Source organism: Opisthocomus hoazin, chromosome 2, assembly GCF_030867145.1.
Source record: "Opisthocomus hoazin isolate bOpiHoa1 chromosome 2, bOpiHoa1.hap1, whole genome shotgun sequence".
In the NCBI taxonomy this organism is placed as follows: Eukaryota; Metazoa; Chordata; class Aves; order Opisthocomiformes; family Opisthocomidae; genus Opisthocomus; species Opisthocomus hoazin.
In genome coordinates this window covers 48,259,910-48,282,813 of record NC_134415.1, presented here as the reverse complement: position 1 = coordinate 48,282,813, position 22,904 = coordinate 48,259,910, and the positions used below count along the sequence as shown (strand labels likewise).

At 39.6% G+C, this 22,904-nt stretch overlaps 1 protein-coding gene across 7 annotated transcripts in view; it reads right to left on the bottom strand.

The window, feature by feature from the left end:
- Positions 1-22,904, bottom strand: part of MACROD2 (mono-ADP ribosylhydrolase 2) — a 975,983-nt gene that overhangs the window by 389,746 nt on the left and 563,333 nt on the right. For all 7 annotated transcript variants that reach the window (XM_075413509.1, XM_075413505.1, XM_075413506.1 and 4 more), the window contains exon 6: positions 1,448-1,569. In XM_075413509.1, coding sequence (XP_075269624.1) covers positions 1,448-1,569 — 122 coding nt within the window. The remainder of the gene's footprint in view (positions 1-1,447; positions 1,570-22,904) is intronic.

Genomic DNA, 22,904 nt, shown 5'->3' with positions numbered 1-22,904 from the left:
AGCATTGACCAATACGCGCTACAGGTTTTCCTTTGTTATTTCAATATTCTTAATTTTTACACCATTTTTTTCCCCTCTTCCTCATGTTAGGAACTTTATTCTCACTAACCTGAATGCCCCAGAAGCAGCATATAATTGCCCAGAGTCTAAAGGCAAGAACGAGGAAGAAAACAGGAGCAACAGCACAGAGATCTTACTGCCTCCAGTGAGCATCACAGCAGGACAAAGGAACATCCTTGTATGTTTAAACAATACCAGAGAAGAGTTCAAAATGTTGCCCCCCCCCCCCCCCGTTGGTTTCAGTCCTAATTTATGTGCACAGTATTGAAAAAAAAAAAGTAACAACTAAATTAGGTATCGCCTCTCTCTCATGGCTGGATAATGGCAAACAGAGGGTTCCCTGGACAGCATTTTAAGAAGCGCAGAGAGAACTTTATCAGCAGAAAAAGTGTAAAAAGCACAAAGTACTCCACAAAGAAAGAAAGAAGCAATATTCATCAGATTTAGCTCTGAAGCCTACATCTAACTCAGGCTCAAAGCCCCACACCTGTCCTGCCCCTCTCCTCAAAAAGCTTTATTTTCTTATTTATTTACTTTTATTTACTTGTGATTTTTTTATGTTAATAGCTTTCCTTTATGGAGCATTTCACCCCAATATAATACCATTGGTTCAGTTAACATTTTTTACATTAAGTGTGCATTCTAAGTTGCCGAACATATGTGCTATCACACAACCAGTCAAAATGTCCCAAAAGGTGTGAAGTCATGCCCAGTCAATAACTTGATTAAACATTTATGGTTTCTAAAGACTTCAACTACTACAGTTTGAGCCAAAGAATCAAAGCTCCAGAGCTAGAGAGGGAACAGCTCCTTTACTCTGCAGCCTTTGAAAATCTGGCCTTTTGAGGTACAAAAGTGTAACATGTATTTCAAGCAATCAAACAACCTTTATTGTTCAATGGAAGATCACATAACAGGCTATTTTATGACGGATTTTGGTGAGCGGGTGCTATAAACATTGCCGCTTGACCAATACCTTTATTTTTAGGAATCACACATCAATGAGCAGAACAAGCAACAAAAGAATCACTTCTCAGCTATTTAACAGGCAATATTACATGCAGTTATTCACAAGACCAGTGGCTTCCTAGACCTTTTTTTTTCATCAATAATACTTTGTAAAAGCGAGCCAAGGGAACAGCTCCCTCCCTTACTGATTCAGTTGTTTTTAACCTACCGCAAGGCCAACTTTCCTTGCTCCCTAAAATAACCATATCCCTTTCTCTAGAAACTATTTTGGCCAAATGATATTGAATTTCTTGCTTTTTCACATCACATACAGCAAAAAATCCTTCTGGAAGCCAGCCATTATATTTATAACAATTCTACAGCAAGAAAACAAAGATCCAAATTAGAAAAAAATTACGTGTTATCATAAAGTACTTACAATTGATCTGATGTTGTTTTCTTTTGCCAGTTTCAGAGAGGATTTATAGCAATTTGCCAGGTTTTCTTTATGAGTGTCAGTGAGATGGCCTCTTGCAATTGGCCCAACAGTATGGATCACATCTGCAAGAAATACGATATAAAAAAATTAGAGATCCTAAGGGGGTTTATTTATCACAAGTCAATCCAATCTCATATTGTACCTAGACACAAAGGTAGGAATAACATTGTAAGAAAATCATTATAACTGGAAACCATGTAATAAGATATGTCTTTGATAATTAAATGAAGAACAGTAAAGGCTAAATTTTGAAGTGTTTGAACTGAAGGAAAAAATGAGGAAAATGCACTGAACATTTGTTATATGTGTAGTGAAATCCACATGCAGGATAGATTAAATGTTTTCATAAATACCCTAAAACTTCAGGGCTGTACAACGGTAAATGTTATACAACTGTTTAAAACTCTCAGTTGTTCTCACCCCTTGAAGGTCCTCTCACTGGGAAAGTTCACTACACAAAACCTCTGAACTTCAATGATGTTACACAGGTCATCTTTTCTGTCTAATATTTTAAGTCTTTTCTCAGCAGCCATTTTAAGAGAAGTTGTGACCTATGAATGTATTAGTTATTCAAAGAATATGCTTTCCTCGTGCATCAGAGAAGATAGAAACACCACACCATAAAACAAAATATCCTATTTGAAGAAACTTATAATAAACAAAGAAAAACAGTCAGGAAATATCTTAGATATGATGCCTCTGGACCCATCGAAATCAGATGCTGCAATCAAAGTCTCTAAAAAGCTATAAGAAAAATGAAGTAAAAAGCCCGGAGCAAAACAGATTTGAAAAGAACTCTACAAACTAAAAGGTGCCAGAATTCCCCGCCCCCCTTCCCCATTCTTCCCCCTACACTTGACTGGTACGGAAGCACATTTACTTTTCAAACGTCATTCTTCTATAGCGCATGCGAACATAATAGAAAGAGTTATGGTCCCAGGTAAATTTTTTTTTTTTTTGCCTCCCTTATCATCCCCTACAACATACAGCAGCAGCAGCAACACACAGTGGCACTACTTTTTTGCAGCATTGCCATAAAAAGGGATTAAGCCAATGCTTTCAACTGCAGTACCACTGGTCCCATCGGATAGGTTGTGTTTCTGTCCCATATGGGTCAGGTTTCCAAGCAACATCTGCTATTGTTACACTCCAAAATATTTTAATTTACTTGCAAATCCCACAGAATTCACACCATTATTCTTTGTCTAAGCAGTCTACGATTGTTTCCCCTCCAACCTATACCCAAGCACAAGTGAAAATGGCCAAACTAACATTAAAATGTATGCTGTCTTTTTCTTTCTTTTTTTTTTTTTTTTTTTATCCAGACGATATCTGTGAAGTCCTCATCTCTAAAAGGTGGCATATGTTCTGAGGCATAATGTTATAAACATTTCCAAAATTTTTCTTTACATTAGCCAGAAAGTATCAATATTCTGCAAATAAAAGCGTGCCAGAACACCCCAGTGCCCAGAAACAGAGGAATTAGCTGTGATGGGAAACTGAAACCCACAGGAGCTAAACTTCCCAACTGCTACAGAAAACCACCCTACTGAAAAGTAAATAAAAGGTTAATGACTCTTCTTTCCATTTTGATCCCAGTAATTTTCTCCTGTTGTGGGAACAAGATAGACAGGTTAGATAATTTCTGTTGAATGTTACAGCTGCCAGACAATGACTTCAGTAAACCATATGTACAGCATTTCATGCAACTGAACCATCAAGTAGGTGTTGAGTCTTTATCCACTGATGAGCAGGCTGATAGCAAATAATTGAAATAAGCAGAATGGCCTCACTCAAGAGTTCAGAGAGTTTTGTTTTATTTTGTTTTTAAACACACATTTTAGCTACTGTAACAAATTGAGAACTATTAACACCTAGAAAAAAAGAAATTGGATGGCTAGTTTCAAATTTCCTTCTGCTTGTGGAGATGAGGTTGTGTGATAATTTCTGTTAAGAAAGACCATAATTTCAGATGATGACTATAGCAGTTTCCTTCAGATTGAAACATTCCAAAGAAGCCTTCTATCTGGAAGTGTTGGCATTTGGCTGTTGGCAACTTCAAGGAAAAAAAAAAGTCGAGAGGCAAACTGCAATTACTGAACAAGGGGAAGGAAAATACTAGTGAATGTGATTTCAAGCAAGTCATTCTACATTTTATAGACACTAAGATCGCAGGTACCATGATGCATTTCAAACTCACAACACCAACCAGCCAACAAGCAAATAAAGGAATTACTATAAAACCAACTTAAAAAGAAGAATAAAATAATCATAAAAGATTTTCCTGTTTCTGCTAAAGTTAAGTTAACTTGCATTTCAAGGTGCAGCTGCTTAAAAGCTGAAGCTTAAGGTCTTAAATCATTAATTTATTACTTAACAACAAGGAGTTTGGGGAACAGCTCAAGGACAAAATTCTTTCTTGGGTCTTTCTGTATAAAACTCCTTTTGGTATAATTTCTAGATGCATTTCACTCATTAAATGTTTAATTCCATACCTTTAGTCTTCCATTATTAAACACTAATTTTAAAAAAAATCAGCTCAATGAATGGGAAATGTTTTTCTTGTCTTTTTTTTTCAGAACTTCCTGATTTAGCATTTTCATGGTGCCTCATTGCCAACACACTACCACTGCACCAGACACTTCATGTAAATAGGTAACCTTTAATGCAATTAATATCTTTTACATTTAAATTTTTACAAGCCCATCACAGGTGGTTCTTTAGACAGGACACTGAAGACGGTTATGAATTGGTTTATAAAATGTCAAAACTTTTGCGATTGTTTACAGAGTATCATTGGCAAAAATTTCTTTTCTTAGGCACATTATTATTCTGAAACACATGAGAGAGTAAGATTTTACTAGCAGAGCAGCATTAATAACGTGCTAGTCCGTTTCATTACCAGCAGATGAACAGGAAAGTAATAATTTTATTATTGTACATTGTCAATAAAATCAGCACATCCATAGATTGCCTGAACTATACATTATTCTGCTCAAGCTATTCCACAATATCTTAGGGTTTGCAGGCAGGCAAAACCCTTTGAGATTATACAGGTATAAAGCAAACAAACCAGAAAATACAAAAGCTCTCCCCTGCCCCCCAGCCCATGCAGTTAATATGAGGATTAGACTTCACAGGATGAAGCAGAGCCCTTTATTTTTAATATAATTTATAAGGACTGTATCAATCTTCCAGCTTGTCTGTCATAATAAAGTTTCCTTTCTGCTCGCACCTTCCCCCCTCTCGCAGCTGCACAGAGCCGGAGAAATTTGCATGCTATGCAGCTGGACTACGGAGGAGCGTGGGTGTGTGCTGGAGGGGGGAGGTCTACAGGCATTTGTCTACCAGAAAATGAAGGGGCAGAACTGCTTCCCTGCTACTCCGGCCACCCACCGCAGCAGCCAGCCCCAAATACAAACCTCCAGCACCCCTGCTGAGAAGAAACGTGGATGTGCAAGCACAACTTGCCACCTTCCACACCAGTCTATCCATGGCCAGAACGGGCATCCAGCCTAGAGAAGTGCACAGCCTTTCTGAAGCAAACATGACTTCTGGGTCAGATTTCAACGATGGTAACGGACAACCACAGGACGTGCAGGGATGAGTATCACCACAGAAGGCAAACCAATTGCAGAGGGCAGTGCAGATGGGAGCACCAGCCATGGGGATGAGCACAATGTTGGGCTGAAGATATACTGTGCATGCAGAGACACAACAGCATGAAATAGAAGCGGTCTCATCACCTAAAGATTTTTAAACAGGGGTAAATGCAGAGAAACTCCAAAAAGATCTAGTTTGGCTGGAAAAGCCTGGTAGAGATCCCTGGTATCAAACAACTCCTGTTCTTTCTTGGAGCTCGTGGAACTCCTCTCCTGCTCGAGTATATCTTCATTAAGTTAAACAGGAGCAAGGGATATGAACATTTCCCCAAAGTATCCTCTAATGTGTTTTTCTGTTCTTCAAAACCAGGTAAACAGAGTAAAAACAGGAACAGTCAGCTCTCAGAGAATGCCACACTTGCCATTTGTAGTATTTCATTTAACTACAGTCAGTCTTCCAGCTAAGCACATTGACAAGAAGCTTCATTAAAAAGAAAGCTGCTATCCATGTGTTCATAAATGACTTTCTCCGTGTACACAGAGCAGAGATGTTTGCTTATGTTTGTAATAGCACACAGAGGCAGAGAGCCTCAGAGGAAGGTATATTCTCATCTGGGATCAGGCCATAGCAATAGATCAAACTGCTTCTCATGCTAATGAAGCTGCTTAGTTTTAAAGCGATATTTATAAGTGAAGGAGATACTTTTTCCTACAGAATAGCTTCCAAAGAGAAGGTAGGAGTGGTTGAAAGCAAGCATCAGCACAGATCTACACTGTACAACCGTGTTTTGGAGCTCCTTTAGTGCTGAATCAACATTTTATCTTTACACTGGCTTTTCCACTATTCGCATTGCAAAACATGGCTGATCTAAGGAGAACTTACAGGATCTAATGCTCTTTTTTTCATCATCTGATTTTACAGCATTTGGTTAGAAATTCTTGCAGTTAAAGCCAGGCCCGTGACAATCACCAGTGAGGCTTGTTTTCTCTGGTCTTTTTTTTTTTTAAGAAATCCATCCATACATCTTAACATGCTGTTTGTCATACAAGTTTGTCTACATTGGTATGGAGAAAGGGCAGAGCAGTGCGGGCAAAGACAAAACACAACTTCCAGTTGCAAAAGGTTGAAGAGAAGTAACTGTGCCTCAAAAATCAACCTGGAAGACTGATGTAATTTACTTTTGATATAATTTACTCTTCCCTTGTTCTTTGTAAAAGTGACACTGGATGGCAAAAACATGAGCATAATGAGTTCTTCCAAACAGCCAAAAAAGTATAAATAATTTTCTCTAATTTCCTCCCTTACAGATGTGCGTGCAGTACATTCACACTGTTAATGAACGAGCCCAGCCGACCACAGCTAGAATCAATTACACATTTCTCTCATCCATCCCATTCACACACATAGCCATAATCGGCCCATCTAGTGAACTGCATAATGAAGCTGTAGCCTGTCAATCACAGCAGGAACTGTATGAATTTTAAGAAGGAAGCTACTGCACTGTGTGCACCACTGAATAACAACAAAAAACACCTGACAAAAAGTCAGAACATTTATAGCTGCATTTGTAAATCTTATCAGTTGATTTACACAATAAACACCCATTATATTGGTGCTGAAAAGGGATAGCTGAGGTTCAATTGATGGGAAAGGGAATTCCCTTCAGATATTCCTATGTGCTGAATATCCCTGTTCCTAAGGAACACATGTAGCCTAATACTTTGGTATACAAATGTGCTCAGCTTATTCATTTTCTATCTCTAGTTACATGCACTTGCATGTAAAATGTGCGTTTTCAGTGTGTAACAAACAACTGTTAATTTAACTTCATCTTACATTAATCCCCTAAGACCACAGCCAAATTTATTTACTAATATGCGTCTCCAAAACTAGACTAGCAGAGCTGAATATTTTAAATGCAAGACAACATCTTTTATAGATTATGCAATGCTATGTATGACTACGTATGACACAGCTCCTCAGTTCAGAAGTATTTATTTGCTTTATATAGATACACATTGCATTTATCAGCAGTTAAAGAGACAGTCAGGTTTTTTTGGCTTGAAGTGATAAGCAGTGCTCAATCTGAAATTTGTACCTTTTATAGCTGCTCTCTGTGATTAATTAGCTGGTTTGGGTGAACCAAAAAACTGTTTCATTAGCCACAAAAGCTATGATATCTAGAAGTCATTTATGTAAAATATTTAAGCCATTTTTCACCTAAATGGCATCATTTGCCCCAAAAAAGGTAAAGAACATGTTTACTGCAAATGGTTAACCAGCATCCCTCTTTGTGGGTTAGGTGTATATTTTAAGTACGAGAAAGCAGAGACAGCCAGAAAACAATATTTCCAAAGGGAGAGGAGAAGGATTTGCCAAGCCCAAGAGATCCTTTGGGGAGCCGCAGAAGTCTGTGCTCAATAGCTGGCATTTAGCAGAGAGTGATCGCTCAGCATCTGTGCGAAGCTAAAGAACACAGAGAGCTTGTTCGCAATGGTTATACTACTGCCTCAACAGCCGGCCAGAGAATGAAGTCACACAAGTCAAAACCCAAGCCTTTTTAGCACTCGTGCTCATCATAAAATACAAGGCCCAAGTATGCTCATGTAATCCCAGAGCAGTTCCTCTCCCATCAAAGAATTTACAGCATCGTTCTGCCAGTAGGGCCTCACCATTAACGCTGGAAACAAAAGTAGGCTCTGTTCAGGCAGGAGAAGCAAGTGGTGCAATTAAGAGACACTATACTATATCCCAAAGTAATAGGTTTTTCAAAGCAATGCAGTACTACGATGACAGATGTCAAAGCAGTGACTAGACAGACAGCCCCACAACTTCAATGGAAAAAATTGCCTACATGTAAAGCTGAAAGGCAACGGCTCCATCTGGGATATTCATAACATGATGTGATACAAGTAAGCATGAAATGAACACGACATGACTTAACATGAAATTATTACATGCATTCCTTGCTAATTCCGTTTTCTTTTTCAGTCTGGACTTTAAGCATTTGCAACAGAAAAGCTCAAATGCTATCCTCGTCCCCCGCTACAAATCACCTACCAAAATAAAGACTTTAATAGAAGTAGGAAAACAGTACAGACAAAATGAAATTATGCTGCCTCAAGCAGATTTTGTCCTCATCACACTATGGCAAACCTCATTGTGCTGTAGCAGCAGAGGAGCTCGGCCAAGCACCACCTTCATTGAGTGGCTTAGAAAACACATACCAAGTGACCCTCTTGATGCAAGTAATGCTCTCCACCTTTCTCTGACCATTATTCTTTCAAAGTGGATGAGGCTATAGAAAAAAATGCCTTAATCTGTCTTTTGGTTTATGTTTGCTACACACAGGAAAACATGAACCACAAAGATTGTCTCTTTACTTCGCTCTTTATTGAACAGCAGAAGATGTTTTGGAGTGAGTTTGCTTTTAATTAATTCAGTCAGTAGGCTTTTCAGCACTCAAGAATAAACCTGTTTGCCCTTAAATTGAGAGTGTTTATTCTTAAGATACTAAAAGAGAATTTCAGTCTGCTATTCCACAAAAATTTCCAGCAAAAAAACACAACATGGTGAAAGATATAACACTAGCCACATAACTTCAAGGTATATTTAACCACACTTGATTCTTGATTCAAAAGGCATGCTTGCAAATATTACACCCAAAAAAGCGTGCAACACAAATCAAGTCAAAAATATGCAAAAAATATTTCAAATATGTTGGGGTTTAAGTTAGCCTCAGTTCTAGATTTGGAATTGGATTAATTACAGGGGTACAGAAATCCAAAATGGGCTAATGCTCTGAACTTCTTCAAGCACAGACCCCTTGCCACACTTGGGCTTTTTTCAGTGTCCAGCCTAGTTCCGTTAAAGGTGATTTAGTTACCTCTGCTGGTGTGTTGCACAGTTAAAGCATAGATATGTCCATTAGGGGGGTAAAAAAGAATGAAGAAAAAAACCCATACAAAGCCACCCCAGTCAGCCTCACTACAAAACTTAGTACCAGACTAATTTTATGCAGAAAATATTTACACTCAGAACTGAAACTTCCACTTTCCTGAGTGCCAAACAGTACTACAGAGTGCTCTAATAAGTTAAAAAGCTATAGGAAAAGGTCTTTATTTCCCATTTTGAGGATGTTTTCCTGTGCAAATTCTGTTTTGATAACATTAACAATATTTCTTATTAAACCACCTTTCATTATTCAGTTGAGAACATTGCAGTGACAGTGAAACAAAGGAAGGCATGCCAAGAGAACTAAAAGAAAAGGACTAACAAAAAAAACCCCACACAAGCCAGCATGTAATGTTTGCCATGGGAAATCTTGAACTGAGTCTTGAATACAAGCATGTCCCCAGATCATTTGCAGGGTGAGCGTCAGAACCAAGGCTCATTGTGCCAATACTTCAAGGATTTCTTTCCCTTCATGAAATTATTGAATCAGTCAAATGATTTGCCTTTCACATGAGATTTACAAATATCAGCATGAAGATCAGTGTTCTGTGAAATCTTATTTGAAAGGACCAGTGATTATACGCAAAGAGTTTTCAGAAGACCAAACTAAACAACCCTTCAGCACACATGAGCAGCAGAACAACCCCAGGTGCCAAGAGAAGAAATTGCCAGCACTGTTTTCATCTGCCTAGTGAAGGGATACAAGTTTTTTTCTGTGAGATCACTTCAGGTAAAAAGGTTTCTAAAAATCTGACTGAAATAATTGGTTTCTTAACAGGAAGTTTTAAGGGCTTCTTAAAGAGGCAATAAAGTATGACTTAAAGTGTCAAGGAAAATTTTATTATATTCATAGCTTCACTGTGGCACATCTGTTCCTTGATGGTGGCACATTACAAAAAGTTACCACATTCACTTTTTCATTTACTTTTTCTACAAATTTTCTTGAGAATAAACAAGCTTATTCCACCTCCAAAAACTGGAGGACATCTTTTTCTTGTGACACTTCCCTGATCTACGTAATCTTCACAGTAGAAAAGACAGGCTTTGCTAAGAATTTTGCGTGTTGCCTTTAAGAAAAAAAAACTAAAAAGGTGATAAAATTACAGGCTCTCCGCATATCTTCTGAAGAAACTAGTGGTAGCTAAATCAGCTTGATTAACTTTAAAGTTTGAACACTTAAAACTTAGGAAACCATGCTAGGGAAGTTTAGCTTTTCCCTTGCCACAAGCACACTGCTCTTGGAATACACATACAAGATTCTTGCGCAGCCTGTTGATACCATTTATCACGTCTCAAGAGAAAGGAGAAAGTTAGAAATGACAAGACTGAAACCATTAAATATTTTTAAAATCCATATTCCCAGATTAAAAAGATAGACCTGAGGAAAGTATATGAACCATGCTACAGTACTGCATTTTATACAGGGAATACAGTATATTTTCCTCGTAAGCAATACACAGAGTATTTATAGCTCTGAACTTGCAAACTGCTGTCAAGGCTGGGAGCAGTTCCACTGAAATCACTGACACCATTGTTTAAAGATAGGCAAGGATCCAAACATTAGCAAAGGAAAATGATAGCACACCTTCTCCAGGATGATGGAATGCACCTTTATCACTTCATCTTTCAAGAGGCATCACTGAAAAGTCTCACTTGTACTACTTTATTGTAAGAAAATTACAGATAGTCTCTTGAGTTTACTTCACCTTAAGTATTCCTCTTCTGCGATTTTAGGAAGCTGCATTTTACAGACCTTTGTCTACAGTCAGTTCCTTTAGAGATGGTTTCCTCTGCTATGCCTATGAGCCCATCACAAAACAATGAAAAGAAGAAAAAAATAAATTTACTATCGCCATCTCTTTCCCAAACACACACAACATACACAGTCAATGGAAACAGGGACATACGCAGTACCCGAAAGTAAGTCCAGCTCATTTTTAAAAGCTGACTAGATTTGAAGTTGGCAGTGCCACTTTAATTGATTCTCATGAGTGTGATAAGCGAAATAGCTGGACAGCTCTTTGAACTGTAACATGAGACTCCGTGCCTAGAAGAGGAATCTTGCTTTCTGTCAGTGCCCTCCTGATACCAACATATGCCAGATAACAACTTAGGGGGATGCACTGCATGCCGAGCATCCATGAAAAATTCCTTTGACCATTTCCTCCCAGTCTCTTCTCCAGAGATGCTCTCTAGTTTGAAAGAGAGTTTCATCGGCTGGCAAGGAAACAAACATAAGCACTTGGAAGTCGCTGCTCTGCAACCCATCTTTAAAGCAAACCCAGAAGACGGTGGGGGCATGAGCAAGCCTGAACCTAATGGGGGGGGGGGGGGCAGGGAAAATAGAAAAACATGTATCTACTGATAACTGTAAATGTAACAAATGTATCATGTAGGGGATGTTATCACTTCAGGTGGTCAGAATCATTGCACAACCAAAACAAGTCTTGGTTCTTTGTGAATAATTGGGGCGGTTGCAAGACAAGGGACTCCTGAATAATCCCTTTAGGCGCCCTGGGCCTTGGGAGAACAGGTATGCAAACTACAGAGATAAGGAGGCTGCAGGATAATCTGAAGACCCCTGCCGAGAGACGCCAAACAAACATGTGCGATGGACATTACCATATATTAATGAGTTCTCGGAAAAGCCATTACTATGATAAACATTTCTTGGAAATGTAATGAATATGTATGTTAACATAGCATAAATACCTAGTAACTGTGTCTCTTCCGTGCACACGTTTGGAGGAGAGACCCCCCTACCCCCGTGTGCCCGGCGCTGTAATAAAGAATACCTGCTTAATAGTCTGCCGACTATTGAGTCTTCAATTCCGGCTTTTCACGGCATCATTTCTGGCGACCCAGATGGGACCCGCTCTGCTCGGCTGCAGGACCCGCTGAGAACAGGACTCCCTAGGGTACCCCCGGGATTTCCCGGAGGGACTCCTCGCCTCACTCGGATCACTGCGGGAGCAGACAAGGACCATCTAAATGAGTAAAGGTATTCTTTTTTTTTCCTTTCTTTCTCTGTTTTGGCATGTGAGACCGGTCATTTGGAGAGTTCTTGTAAGTCGTAGGAGACGTCCTACGCTGAGCGCTGTACACCAGGCTACTAGTGCCTGAGGGTGTACGTCTTGGTACGTTGGTGCAAGCACGGGTTGTGCTTTGCAATTCTGTAATAACGTGCTTTTGGTAGTTGTGCGTTGGTGCAGGCACAGGTTGTGATTTGCACTTCTGTAATAACATGCTTTTGGTAGTTGTGCGTTGGTACAAGCATGGGTTAAGCTTTGTACTTCTGTAATAACGTACATTCGGTATTGGTACGCTTAGGAAACCCGCTTAAGTTGTACTTCTGCCGATACAGATTTGTTGGTATTGAACTCGGATATCGGATATCTCGGATACTGGCTTGTTAACATACCCACCAGGCATCGTAAAACCAAAAAAAAAAAAAAAAAAAAACCAAAAAAAAAACCTTGCACGGTGAACCTCTTTTCTCCTGACCAGAATATCAATTGTGACATTTTTGGAACGTGGTCAGAGTGGGACAGAAGGGGACGACAGGTTAAAATTGTTAAGATAAAGACTAACAGAAGTACAGAATCAACAAAGTAAAATGGGGGACAGCAAAGCAGTGGTATTTTAAAGAAAAGCCCCTTAGGATGTACTCTAGGACATTGGAAAGCTTGTGTGACTGTGTATGAAGCCTCTGTGGGAAAGACAAATAAGTCAAAAAAAAAAAAAAAAGAAAAAAAAGAGGGAAAAAAAAAGAAAAACAAACCACCACGTACGTTTGGTATGTTCTGCTGATTTCCGGTTTTTGACTTGGGGCTGTTGTATTTGAACTATGATTCATCGGGGCTGTGGTTTATGATTTCTTAAGTATCAGTGCAGGGTCTTTCTGCAGGGATTTTGAGAGTCTCTCCCAGGATCTAGACGGCAACATTGGGAAAAGTAGGGGGAGACTCCTCACTCAACAACATCTTAATAATGTATGGGGTTTGGTTTGCTTAAAGAAAATCGGCATGATTTAGGAATTGAATTGGGAATTTGGGGATTGGTTTTAAAATACTTACCAGTTGGTACAATTGTGGGGTTACAAGTTCTCTAGTTATTTGGCATTGATCGATCATTTAGGGACTCTGGTTTTGGGGTATGTATTCAATATACTGTATATATTGTTTTGAAAGAGCTCTATGTATATAAACATGTTAACTGAAGTGGTTTGCCTGTATATATTGTTGTACTTGGGTGATACGGTTTGTAAACAGAAGGATTTTTAAAGATCGCTTCTAGGTTGTGTGTGTGTGTGTGTTTTGTGTTAACCGATTGGTGGAGAAGTTGAGAAGTTATTTTACTGTAACATGAGCTTCGGAGGGAGATGATCCCCTCACAAGGAAACAATTAATTGAATTATGATATGTTGTTAGAACTGATGCAGTTTTGTGGACAATTAAAAAGTATAGGAGATGAAAAGTTTAACGCGGTATTGAAAAAAAAACAACCGAAAAAAAAACCAAAAGGAAAAGCCCTCTGGATTTTCCGAAGGATTGTGTAAAGTGATTAGAACAGAAAGGTATCAAGTTACAAGCTGCTTTGCTAGCTGCTGCTCTAAATGAAGAAAGAAAACAAACAAAAAAAAAAGCAAAGTTCTTAGAAGTTAAGCAACAGAAAAATGAAATGAAAAAGAGGGGAAACAAGGTAACTTTTTACAGTATGGACTACTAGTGGAGTGTGAATCAGAATACAATACTCCTGTGTTACCAGTAAAAACAAAACAAAACAAAAAAAAAATCAGATGGAACTTATTGGATAGTACGGATAGTACAGGATTTAAGAGAAGTGAATAAGATTGTTAGGGACGTACACCATGTGGAAGCAAGTATGGCTTACAGTATTGGATTTAAATGATGCATTCTTCTGTCTGCCTTTAGCCAAAGAAAATCTGAATTTATTTGCATTTGAGTGGGAAAATCCTACCACGGGTAGAAAAACCCAGCTTGCCTGGACAGTGTTACCCCAAGGTTTTAAGAACAGCCCAACAATCTTTAGAAATCAACTAGCATGAGAACTTGAAGCATGGAACCCGCCCTCCAGAGATGGAACCCTTTTACAGTACATTAATAGCAACTGAAACAAAACCTGACTGTATACAGTGGACTATCAGTTTGTTAAACTTTTTGAGATTAAAAGGGTATCAAGTCTCTCAACAGAAAACTCAGATGGTGTGGCAACGGGTAACCTACCTTGGATGCAAGCTGTCTGGACAAAGAGAACCAGGAACAGAACAGAATGAAGCCACCTGCAGGACTCCCCTCGTCAGACGGTAAAAGGGCTCAGGACGTTTCTGGGACGGACAGGTTGGTGCCGGTTATGGATTTATAATTACAGAATAATAGTGAGACCCTTATGTGAACTTTTGAAAAACAACCCCACCCGATTGATCTGGTCCAAAGAAGCTCAAAACGCATTTCAGACACTTAAGAAAAATCTAATGAAGGCCTTGGCTCTGGGCCTGCCTGATGTTACTAAACCCTTTTGGCTGTTTTCTTATGAGAGAAAAGGCATAGCTCTGGGGATCCTAGCTCAACAGCTGGGACCCTACAAAAGAGCTGTGGCCTATTTTGCTAAACAGCTGGATGGAGTAAGCAAAGGATGGCCAGGATGTCTGCAAGCTGTGGTGGCGGTGGTCTTGACTATTCAGGAAGTCCGAAAATTCACCTTGGGCCACAAGATCACAGTACTGATCTCACACAGAGTATCAGCTGTACTGCAACAAAAAGCGAACTACTGGCTTTCCCCATCCCAATTTCCATGATACCAGGCCATTCTAATTGAATCAGAGTAACTAATATTACGAACCCAGCTTCTTTTCTCAGCGGATCAATCTCTGAACCATCGGTACACGATTGCTTAGAAACCATAGAGACTGTGTACTCCAGCAGACCAGATTTGAAAGAGGAACCCCTGGAAGATGCACAGGACTCCTGGTTCACGGATGGAAGCAGCTTTTTCCGACAAGGTATTCGAAAGGCCAGGTATGTGGTGACAACAGCAGATGAAGTAGTTTAGTCTCAATCACTACCTGCTGGAACATCAGCTCATAATGCTGAAACTATTGCCCTAACTAGGGCTCTGGAGTTAACAAAACGAAAAAATATAAAAAATATGGACAGATTCCAAATATGACTTTGGAGTTGTCCACGCTCATGGGGCAATTTGGAAGGAGCTAGGACTACTAACTGCACAAGGGAAGCAGATTAAATACGCTGAGGAAATCCTTCGACTATTAGAAGCTGTTCAACTACCAGCAAAACTTGCCATCATGCACTGCTGAGGACACCTGAAGGGTAACACTGACCAGGAAAGAGGTAACAGGTTGGCTGACTCTGAAGCTAAACAGGCAGCAGAGAGAATGCAAGAGATTTTAGCCTTAATTCCAGATAATAGAAATGGAAACCTGAGTGACCAAGAAAATGTTGAGTATTCTAAAGCTGATGAAGAATTAATAGAGGAATTAGGGGGCCAAGTTCCATCCCAGGGGTGGGCCTACTTAAGTGATGGCAGAATTATAATCCCTGCTAAAAAGATATGGGGGGTGGTTAAAGAAGAACACAATAGGACACACTGGGGAGCGGACTCCCTGTATAAATTTTTAAATCAGAAATGAATAGGGAACAATTTGTATACTACAGTCTGACAAGTAACCCAACAATGTGAAACGTTTAAAAAGAACCCCAATACAGGTAACCAGGTACAATTAGGAAGTATTGGGAAGGGAAGCATACCGGGAGAACATTGGCAAACTGATTTCTCTGAACTTCCAAGAAAAGGAGGGTAAAGGTACTTATTAATACTCATGGATACCTTTTCAGGTTGGCCAGAAGCATTCCCCTTGTAGAACAAATAAAGCAAGGGAAGTAACTAAGGTATTATTAAATGAAATAATACCTCGATTTGGGGTACCGACAGTTATCTCCTCAGATAGGGGGATGCATTTTGTGCAGAAGTAGTGCAACAGGTCAGCAAACTGTTAGGAATCAATTGGCAGTTACATACGCCCTACAGACCACAAGCCAGTGGGCAAGTAGAAAAGATGCAAAAATATGCCAAGAAGCGAATCTATATTGGTACCAAGCATTGCCTATTGCACTACTTCGGATACGTGTAAAACCTAGGGCCAAAGAAAATTTGAGCCCTTTTGAGATACTATATGGGAGACCATATCAGGCTAAATATCAGCGGGAAGATTTGAACCAGTTGGGAAATCAGTACCTACAGAATTATGTTATATCCTTAGGAAAACAATTAGAAAGGATTAGTAAAAATGTTTTGAGTTTGAAACTATGATTGCGGCGGTAACTTTGTTAAACCTAGGCTTTTTAGTATACTGTGATCACGACAACTCGAACTACATAACTGGACCAAGATTTGATTGTTGGATTTGTACTGCGTTATCAAAAGGTGACATGAGACTCCCTTTATACGGGGTGGGATCCACTCATTGGAATTGTGATAATAATACTTGGCCCGAGTTTTGGAGAAGACACGATGGAGGATATTGCGATCACGACATCTCGGACTACATGACTGGACAAAGATTTGACCTACAGATATTAGATAACAACACCCAGATATTGGTCAGCAATAATAGCTGCCTATGGAAAGCAAGATCCAACACTTGTTTGTGCTGACCCCCCTTCCATACACACAAAAATTGTACTTGCAGGGATGGGTGGAATGATTATTGGATCAACAAAACTACAGTAGAAGTAGGAACTTGGGATTTGAAAGGGACAGGCGTGATATATATGGATTTTTGTAGCAGAACCCAATTAGAAACCTATAGCCCCTCAAACTGGGATTATTTTAGGAATGTACCAATTGGCTGGGTAAACTGTGAAACATTTTACGGAGCTAATCTCACAGCCACTGACGGGCCCTGTAAATATACCCGACGGGTATTGGTGGCTATGTGGTGATGGCATTAGCAGAAAGCAGCTCCCTGAGGGTTGGAAGGGAATGTGTACGTACCATAGGTCATCTAGTCAGCCAGGACCGTATATACAATCAGTCCCAAATACCTAAAGGCATATTGAGAACATCATGGAGATGAGCCAAACGGGAAGACAACCCACTTGTAAGTAGGGGAACAAAATTTAACCTCTTGGCTCCCCAATTTAGAGTGATTGAAACAATTATTCATGGGAATGATCACACTGGTCGTTTTAGAAATACTTGTTTGCATGTGTCTCAAATGTCTCCTTTGGTGTTGTCAGGATTCAGTTGAGACACACAGTGATTGGAAAAAGGAACAAGATTAGGCACCAAACAGAATTATTTGAAAATAATATCTACAAAATAGAATAGTGAGGATTCATAGCTTTCTAGCTACAAATCCTCAAAAGAAAAGGAGGGATTGATAACTGTAAATGTAACAAATGTAACATGTAGGGGATGTTATCACTTCAGGTGGTCAGAATCATTGCACAACCAAAACAAGTCTTGGTTCTTTGTGAATATTGGGATGGTTGCAAGACAAGGGACTCCTGAATAATCCTTTAGGCGCCTGGGCCTTGGGACAACAGGTATGCAAACTACAGAGATAAGGAGGCTGCAGGATAATCTGAAGACCCCTGCTGAGAGATGCCAAACAAACATGTGCGATGGACATTACCATATATTAATGAGTTCTCGGAAGAACCATTACTATGATAAACATTTCTTGGAAATGTAATGAATATGTATGTTAACATAGCATAAATACCTAGTAACTTGTGTCTCTTTGGTGCACACGTTTGGAGGAGAGATCCCCCGTGTGCCCGGCGCTGTAATAAAGAATACCTGTTTAATAGTCTGCCGACTATTGAGTCTTCAATTCCGGCTTTTCATGGCATCACTACACAGACTATACTATATTGCAGATGCCAAGTAAGAAAAAATAATAGATTTAGAGAACAACTTCAGTGCCTTAACCCTGCTGTCTGCATGTTTTACTAATAAACAGCTATTACTTCTCCAAATACTTCAAACAAAATGAGCAAACAGGTAAATTCATAATATTAAAAAAACCAGCAACTATTTTAGCAGAACCAAGCAAACAAAAGATTTGAATTGAGACTGAGAACAGATCCTTTGCCCAGGTGAGCAAGCATACGGTTGCCCTAACAATGCTCTGTTCTGTGCACACCCAGCCTACTGGAGCGCAAATGGTACACCAGCCCATGACTTTCCAGCCACATCTTGCTCAGTCTTCAGACTCCTTAAATTTGAGCCCAGTCTTACAATTTTCACTTCAGTTCGTACCTCCACAGATGGGGCAGCAGGGTATGCCTTGCAGTAGGGGAGAAGAAAAAGAAACAGTTGTTCTGGCTGATACAGCTTCATCTAAACATGGTGCACTCTCCTTAAAGCTGGCCCTGCTTTTGTCAGTTTTCTTTCAGAAACCTCCACAGAACTGAGCTTTCACAGACATCACAGAAACATTACATTGAAATCTTCTGATCTCTACCCTCTTCCAGCCTGGAGATGCACATACCAGAGAAGAGGAATAGCAAAATGTAAACAAGGCACTAACAAGAAAACACCACCCATCTTTACTACATTTACTGTCTAGATTGCGTTTGTGTCACAACATTTACGTCAGCAGATACTGTATTTCACATTAAGGCATACACACCCTCTCACAGGCTGTGACCGGCTCAGCCAGGCTAGCAGCTTGCTGTGGTACAGGAGCTGCCTCCTTATGTTGTGGCTTAACTCACCAACACCATGGGCAGGCACCACTGAGGTGGAGAGCAGCTAAGAGTCTCCAACAAACGTGCTCAAATGCTGGCAGATACAAAAGCTGAGCAGAGAAATGAAATGCATCCAGTGAGGGTATTTAATGAAAACTGTGGTACAGTATGTAACGCTTGTGTGGATTCAAGTCAAAAACAAGCTTTGTCAAACATCTTGAGAGTGCTTTGCATCAGTGGAAGTTGTAAGCATTCAAATTTGCAGCAGGAACAAACTTACCAAAATAAGCAGCAGAGGACTTTTTTTTTTTTTTTTTTCCCCCAAGTTAAAGCCTATTGCAAAACAAACTGTTAGCAACTTGCAGATGCTTATTGCACTGCTACAGTTCTCCATGTCAAACAACATCACTAGGAAGAGCCCTTGGAAAAGCACTGGTGTCACACCTTGTTCAGCTCAATCGAGAAAATGCACTTGAACCACCTTCTGGAGAAGTCATGTAATGACCTAAGAGCTGCTGAAGGACCGTCTTAAGCTTAGCCTTGCCTTAGTAGAAACACGATGTAAATACAGTCAACTTACGCTCTAAGTAACATCGTAGCATCCCACTGGCCTGTCACAGCATTTCACGATAAACAAAAGTGGGGAGTTTCAAACTCAAGTCTCTTAAATATGTTGTTGTCGTTTAGGAACTGAGAACCAGAAAGAGCTGGGCTGGTAATGGTAGCAAGAATTTGTAAACACAGTAATGCCTTTGCAAAAACCTAATGTGACAACCTAATGTTGTCACTCGCAAGGGTGACAAAAGTGTCAGAACAACATGCATTTCAAAGTACGAGGCTATGACTTGAGGGGGATTGCTCAATTTCTGGGAAACCATATTGAGAAAAATATTCGTAAGTTTTATTGCACTTGTTATTGAAGCAAAATAGTTATTTTGCTGCTCGCAGTGCCCACAAGCAAAATGCATCACTTATCCAGGAAAAGAGGAAATGTCTGCAAACTCACATTATCCACTTTAACGTCGGCCTGAGGATTAAGCGGAATTTTTAGAAGTCTCTGCGCAAAGTTCTGCTTCACAGTGTTGTATCCCTTTGCGTGGGTTGTCGGAAAGACATATTGATATTTTCACAGTGAAAGCAATTGCTTCAAGAATAATGTCAGCTCTTATCGTTTACAACAAGCCAGAAATCGGAGCACAAGAAGCAGCCAACAATTTGGCTGACCTTGCCAGATGAGCAATATACAGTCAAGCAAGCAAAAATATGTCAGGCAAGACAGCAGTAAAGAAAAACAAAACATAGACATGTGCTTTCATATGTTTTTGTGAAACCACTGCAAGTTTTTTTTGCAAGGCAAGCCAAATACTTGATATCAATCACAGTAAACATCCTGACCTTATGCACATTAATGTTTCCAATGTAGTTCCCCATGTCTGAAAGCAATGCATTTGATAAAGCTAAATCCAATCACTTCACTAGTGCCATTTCCACGGCAAAGTGCTCAAACATGCCTGGGCTGGGGTATGACTCAGATCACTTTGCAGCAATGGCCATGAATGCTTTGAGAAGTCTGTAGATACTACCGGTGCAGAAGCAGATGGAAGAGGCAAAGGATGAGGAATCTAGGATGACTATTTCACTATGCTCACGAAGTTTTAGAAAAAAGCAACATTTCAGCATAACCACAAAAGCATCTCTCTGTTTTTAAGAAAACTCAAGAGGAAACTTTTCAGAAATAAGTAATTTAGCCCATGTTACTGCTCCCAGTGTGAATGTTTTATAATTTAAATATGTGTAATACTTTGGTTTACTACAAAATTAATCTTTTGGGGAAGTCAGGATTTTTCTGCATGCTTCAAGTAAAATCTTATAAAAAATATTAATCCAGAACCTTGTAACCTTTAGTTACCAGATTGTGGTTTCATCAACAGCTATCTTCAGCTACTTTCAAGTTAACATTTTCTAAACTGATACCCTTGCTTCAAGGGGGAGAAAAAGCAAAGGCAAAAAGAAACAAAAAAAAAAAAAAAAAAAAAAAAAAGACACCCAAGAAAACCAATCCACCTTCCTGATTTCCCCCAGAATGCAATTCTAATATATCAAAGTGCTCCTTTTCTCCTGCTTCTCAACAAATAAAGTTTTTGTTGGGAACTTCACCACATTACAGAGTCTTCATTGTCTAAATAATGTTCAGCAATAACAAAGAGCCCTGTCATGAAGCTTTTGATAGATGTTTTGCAGCCAAAACATTATGGTCAGGATTTATGGGAACGATTTTGAAAAGTAAAGAGTACGACTGACTATCATTTAGCAGAGAAATTACAAATGCAAATTCAGAGGAATACAGTATCCTTTTCTTCATGAAGACAAATTTTTAAACTAGTTTCTGAAAAGGGGGAATCATATAATAAACTTAATTTCAAGAGTAACATTAGGTGAAGAAGGAAAATTACAATAGGCCAAGTACCATGTCAGCCCTGATATACTACTACACTTCTTTATGAGCACATTACAATTCAGAGTGCTAATAATAAAAAGAAGTGATGCTGAGATGATGAATTGATGCTATGCAACTAGACCTATTAGAATTCACAAGAGTCGACAGGCAATAATCAAACCACTTTCATGCTGCCCATTGCAATTATCTTTGCACTTAAGAATCAAAGCACATAATGACTTGCTCTCGATTAAGGAATTAATGAGAAATGGAATTTTAATTAGTGTATAGAAAGTTTGAGTCATTTATTACTTTACAGGACAACACATTGTGAAAACTAGTTGAGCATTTACAAGTGTTCAACAGCAGTTCAGGTCCAAAAAGATGCTTCCATTAACAACCCTGGAAATGGGATTGCCAAATAAGTGCGTGCTCACTTCGGCTAAATTGTGAAAAGCCAAACAAAACTGTTCGAGCTTAACACTAAAATGGAAAACATTGTTGATGATTTCAATTACCAGTGTTGTGTTAATTTGGCAGAAAATAAACCTCCTTGTGTTCTAACTCTCTTCACCAGAGTGAGAGGCTAGGTACGGCTAGGTTTAAATTCTGAGTGATATCCAATTTGCCACTACCAGTCCAGTCGCGTTTAATGTGTGTATTAAATTACCATGATTCTGGATACACTAACAGCGGTCTGCACCTTCAGTCCAGTCGTGCTCATGAACTCACATGGCCGCGTTTGGTCGCGCTCAGTGAGAAACTGTGACAACTGGCTACTTAAACAGTGCAGTTTTATTTGTGCAACAGGTATATAGGTTTTTTGAATTGCCGGTGATAGTGACTGTCTGCAAGAAAGCACGTGCAAATATAAAATGCGTGAAAAGGTTATAAATAATACAGCCGGGCTATAAACATTAGGGAGTAACTGTCTAGAGAGATTTCTAAGATTCCCGAGAAAAGCGCTTAGTTGAAGTCTCACCCAAGGCATCCCAAGGGGGGGAGAAGCAAGGCTCAGCCCGTCAACCGATCCCGATTGTCAAAGGCAGTCTGAGGTGGAGTTTCCCTTGACTTGCTCATGGTGTTATCTTCTCTGAAAATCCCCTATTTCCCTGGCTATTTTTATATTCTTTCTACATTCAAGGTGGAGTTTGAGTGACTGTAGTCATACATACCTTTTATCATGACTGGTGTAAAATTCTCTTGCTTCACGTTTAAAGGTAAAGTTTACAAAAAATCGAGGGCGCAGACTCGAAAAGGAGTGGTTGCACCTCGGAGGCGGGTAGTCTTCGGGATGGAGGTGTGTTTTGGTATTACAAAGATATTAAAACAAGCAAAGTTCATGAAAGGATAGCACTTTGGCAAGGTTTCGAAAACCTGTTGGCTCAGGGGGCCAGATGAGCTGCTTATCAGTTCTAGAAGACCATTTCATAGAATCATAGAGAGTTTTGGGTCGGAAGGGACCCCTAGAGGTCATCTAGTCCAACCCCCCCACAGCGAGCAGGGACACCACTAACTAGATCAGGTTGCACAGAGCCGTCTCCAACCTGGTCTTGAATGTTTCCAGGGATGGGGCCTCCACTACCTCTCTGGGCAACCCGTTCCAGTGTTTCACAACCCTCATTGTAAAGAATTTCTTCCTTATATCTAGCCTAAACCTACCCTG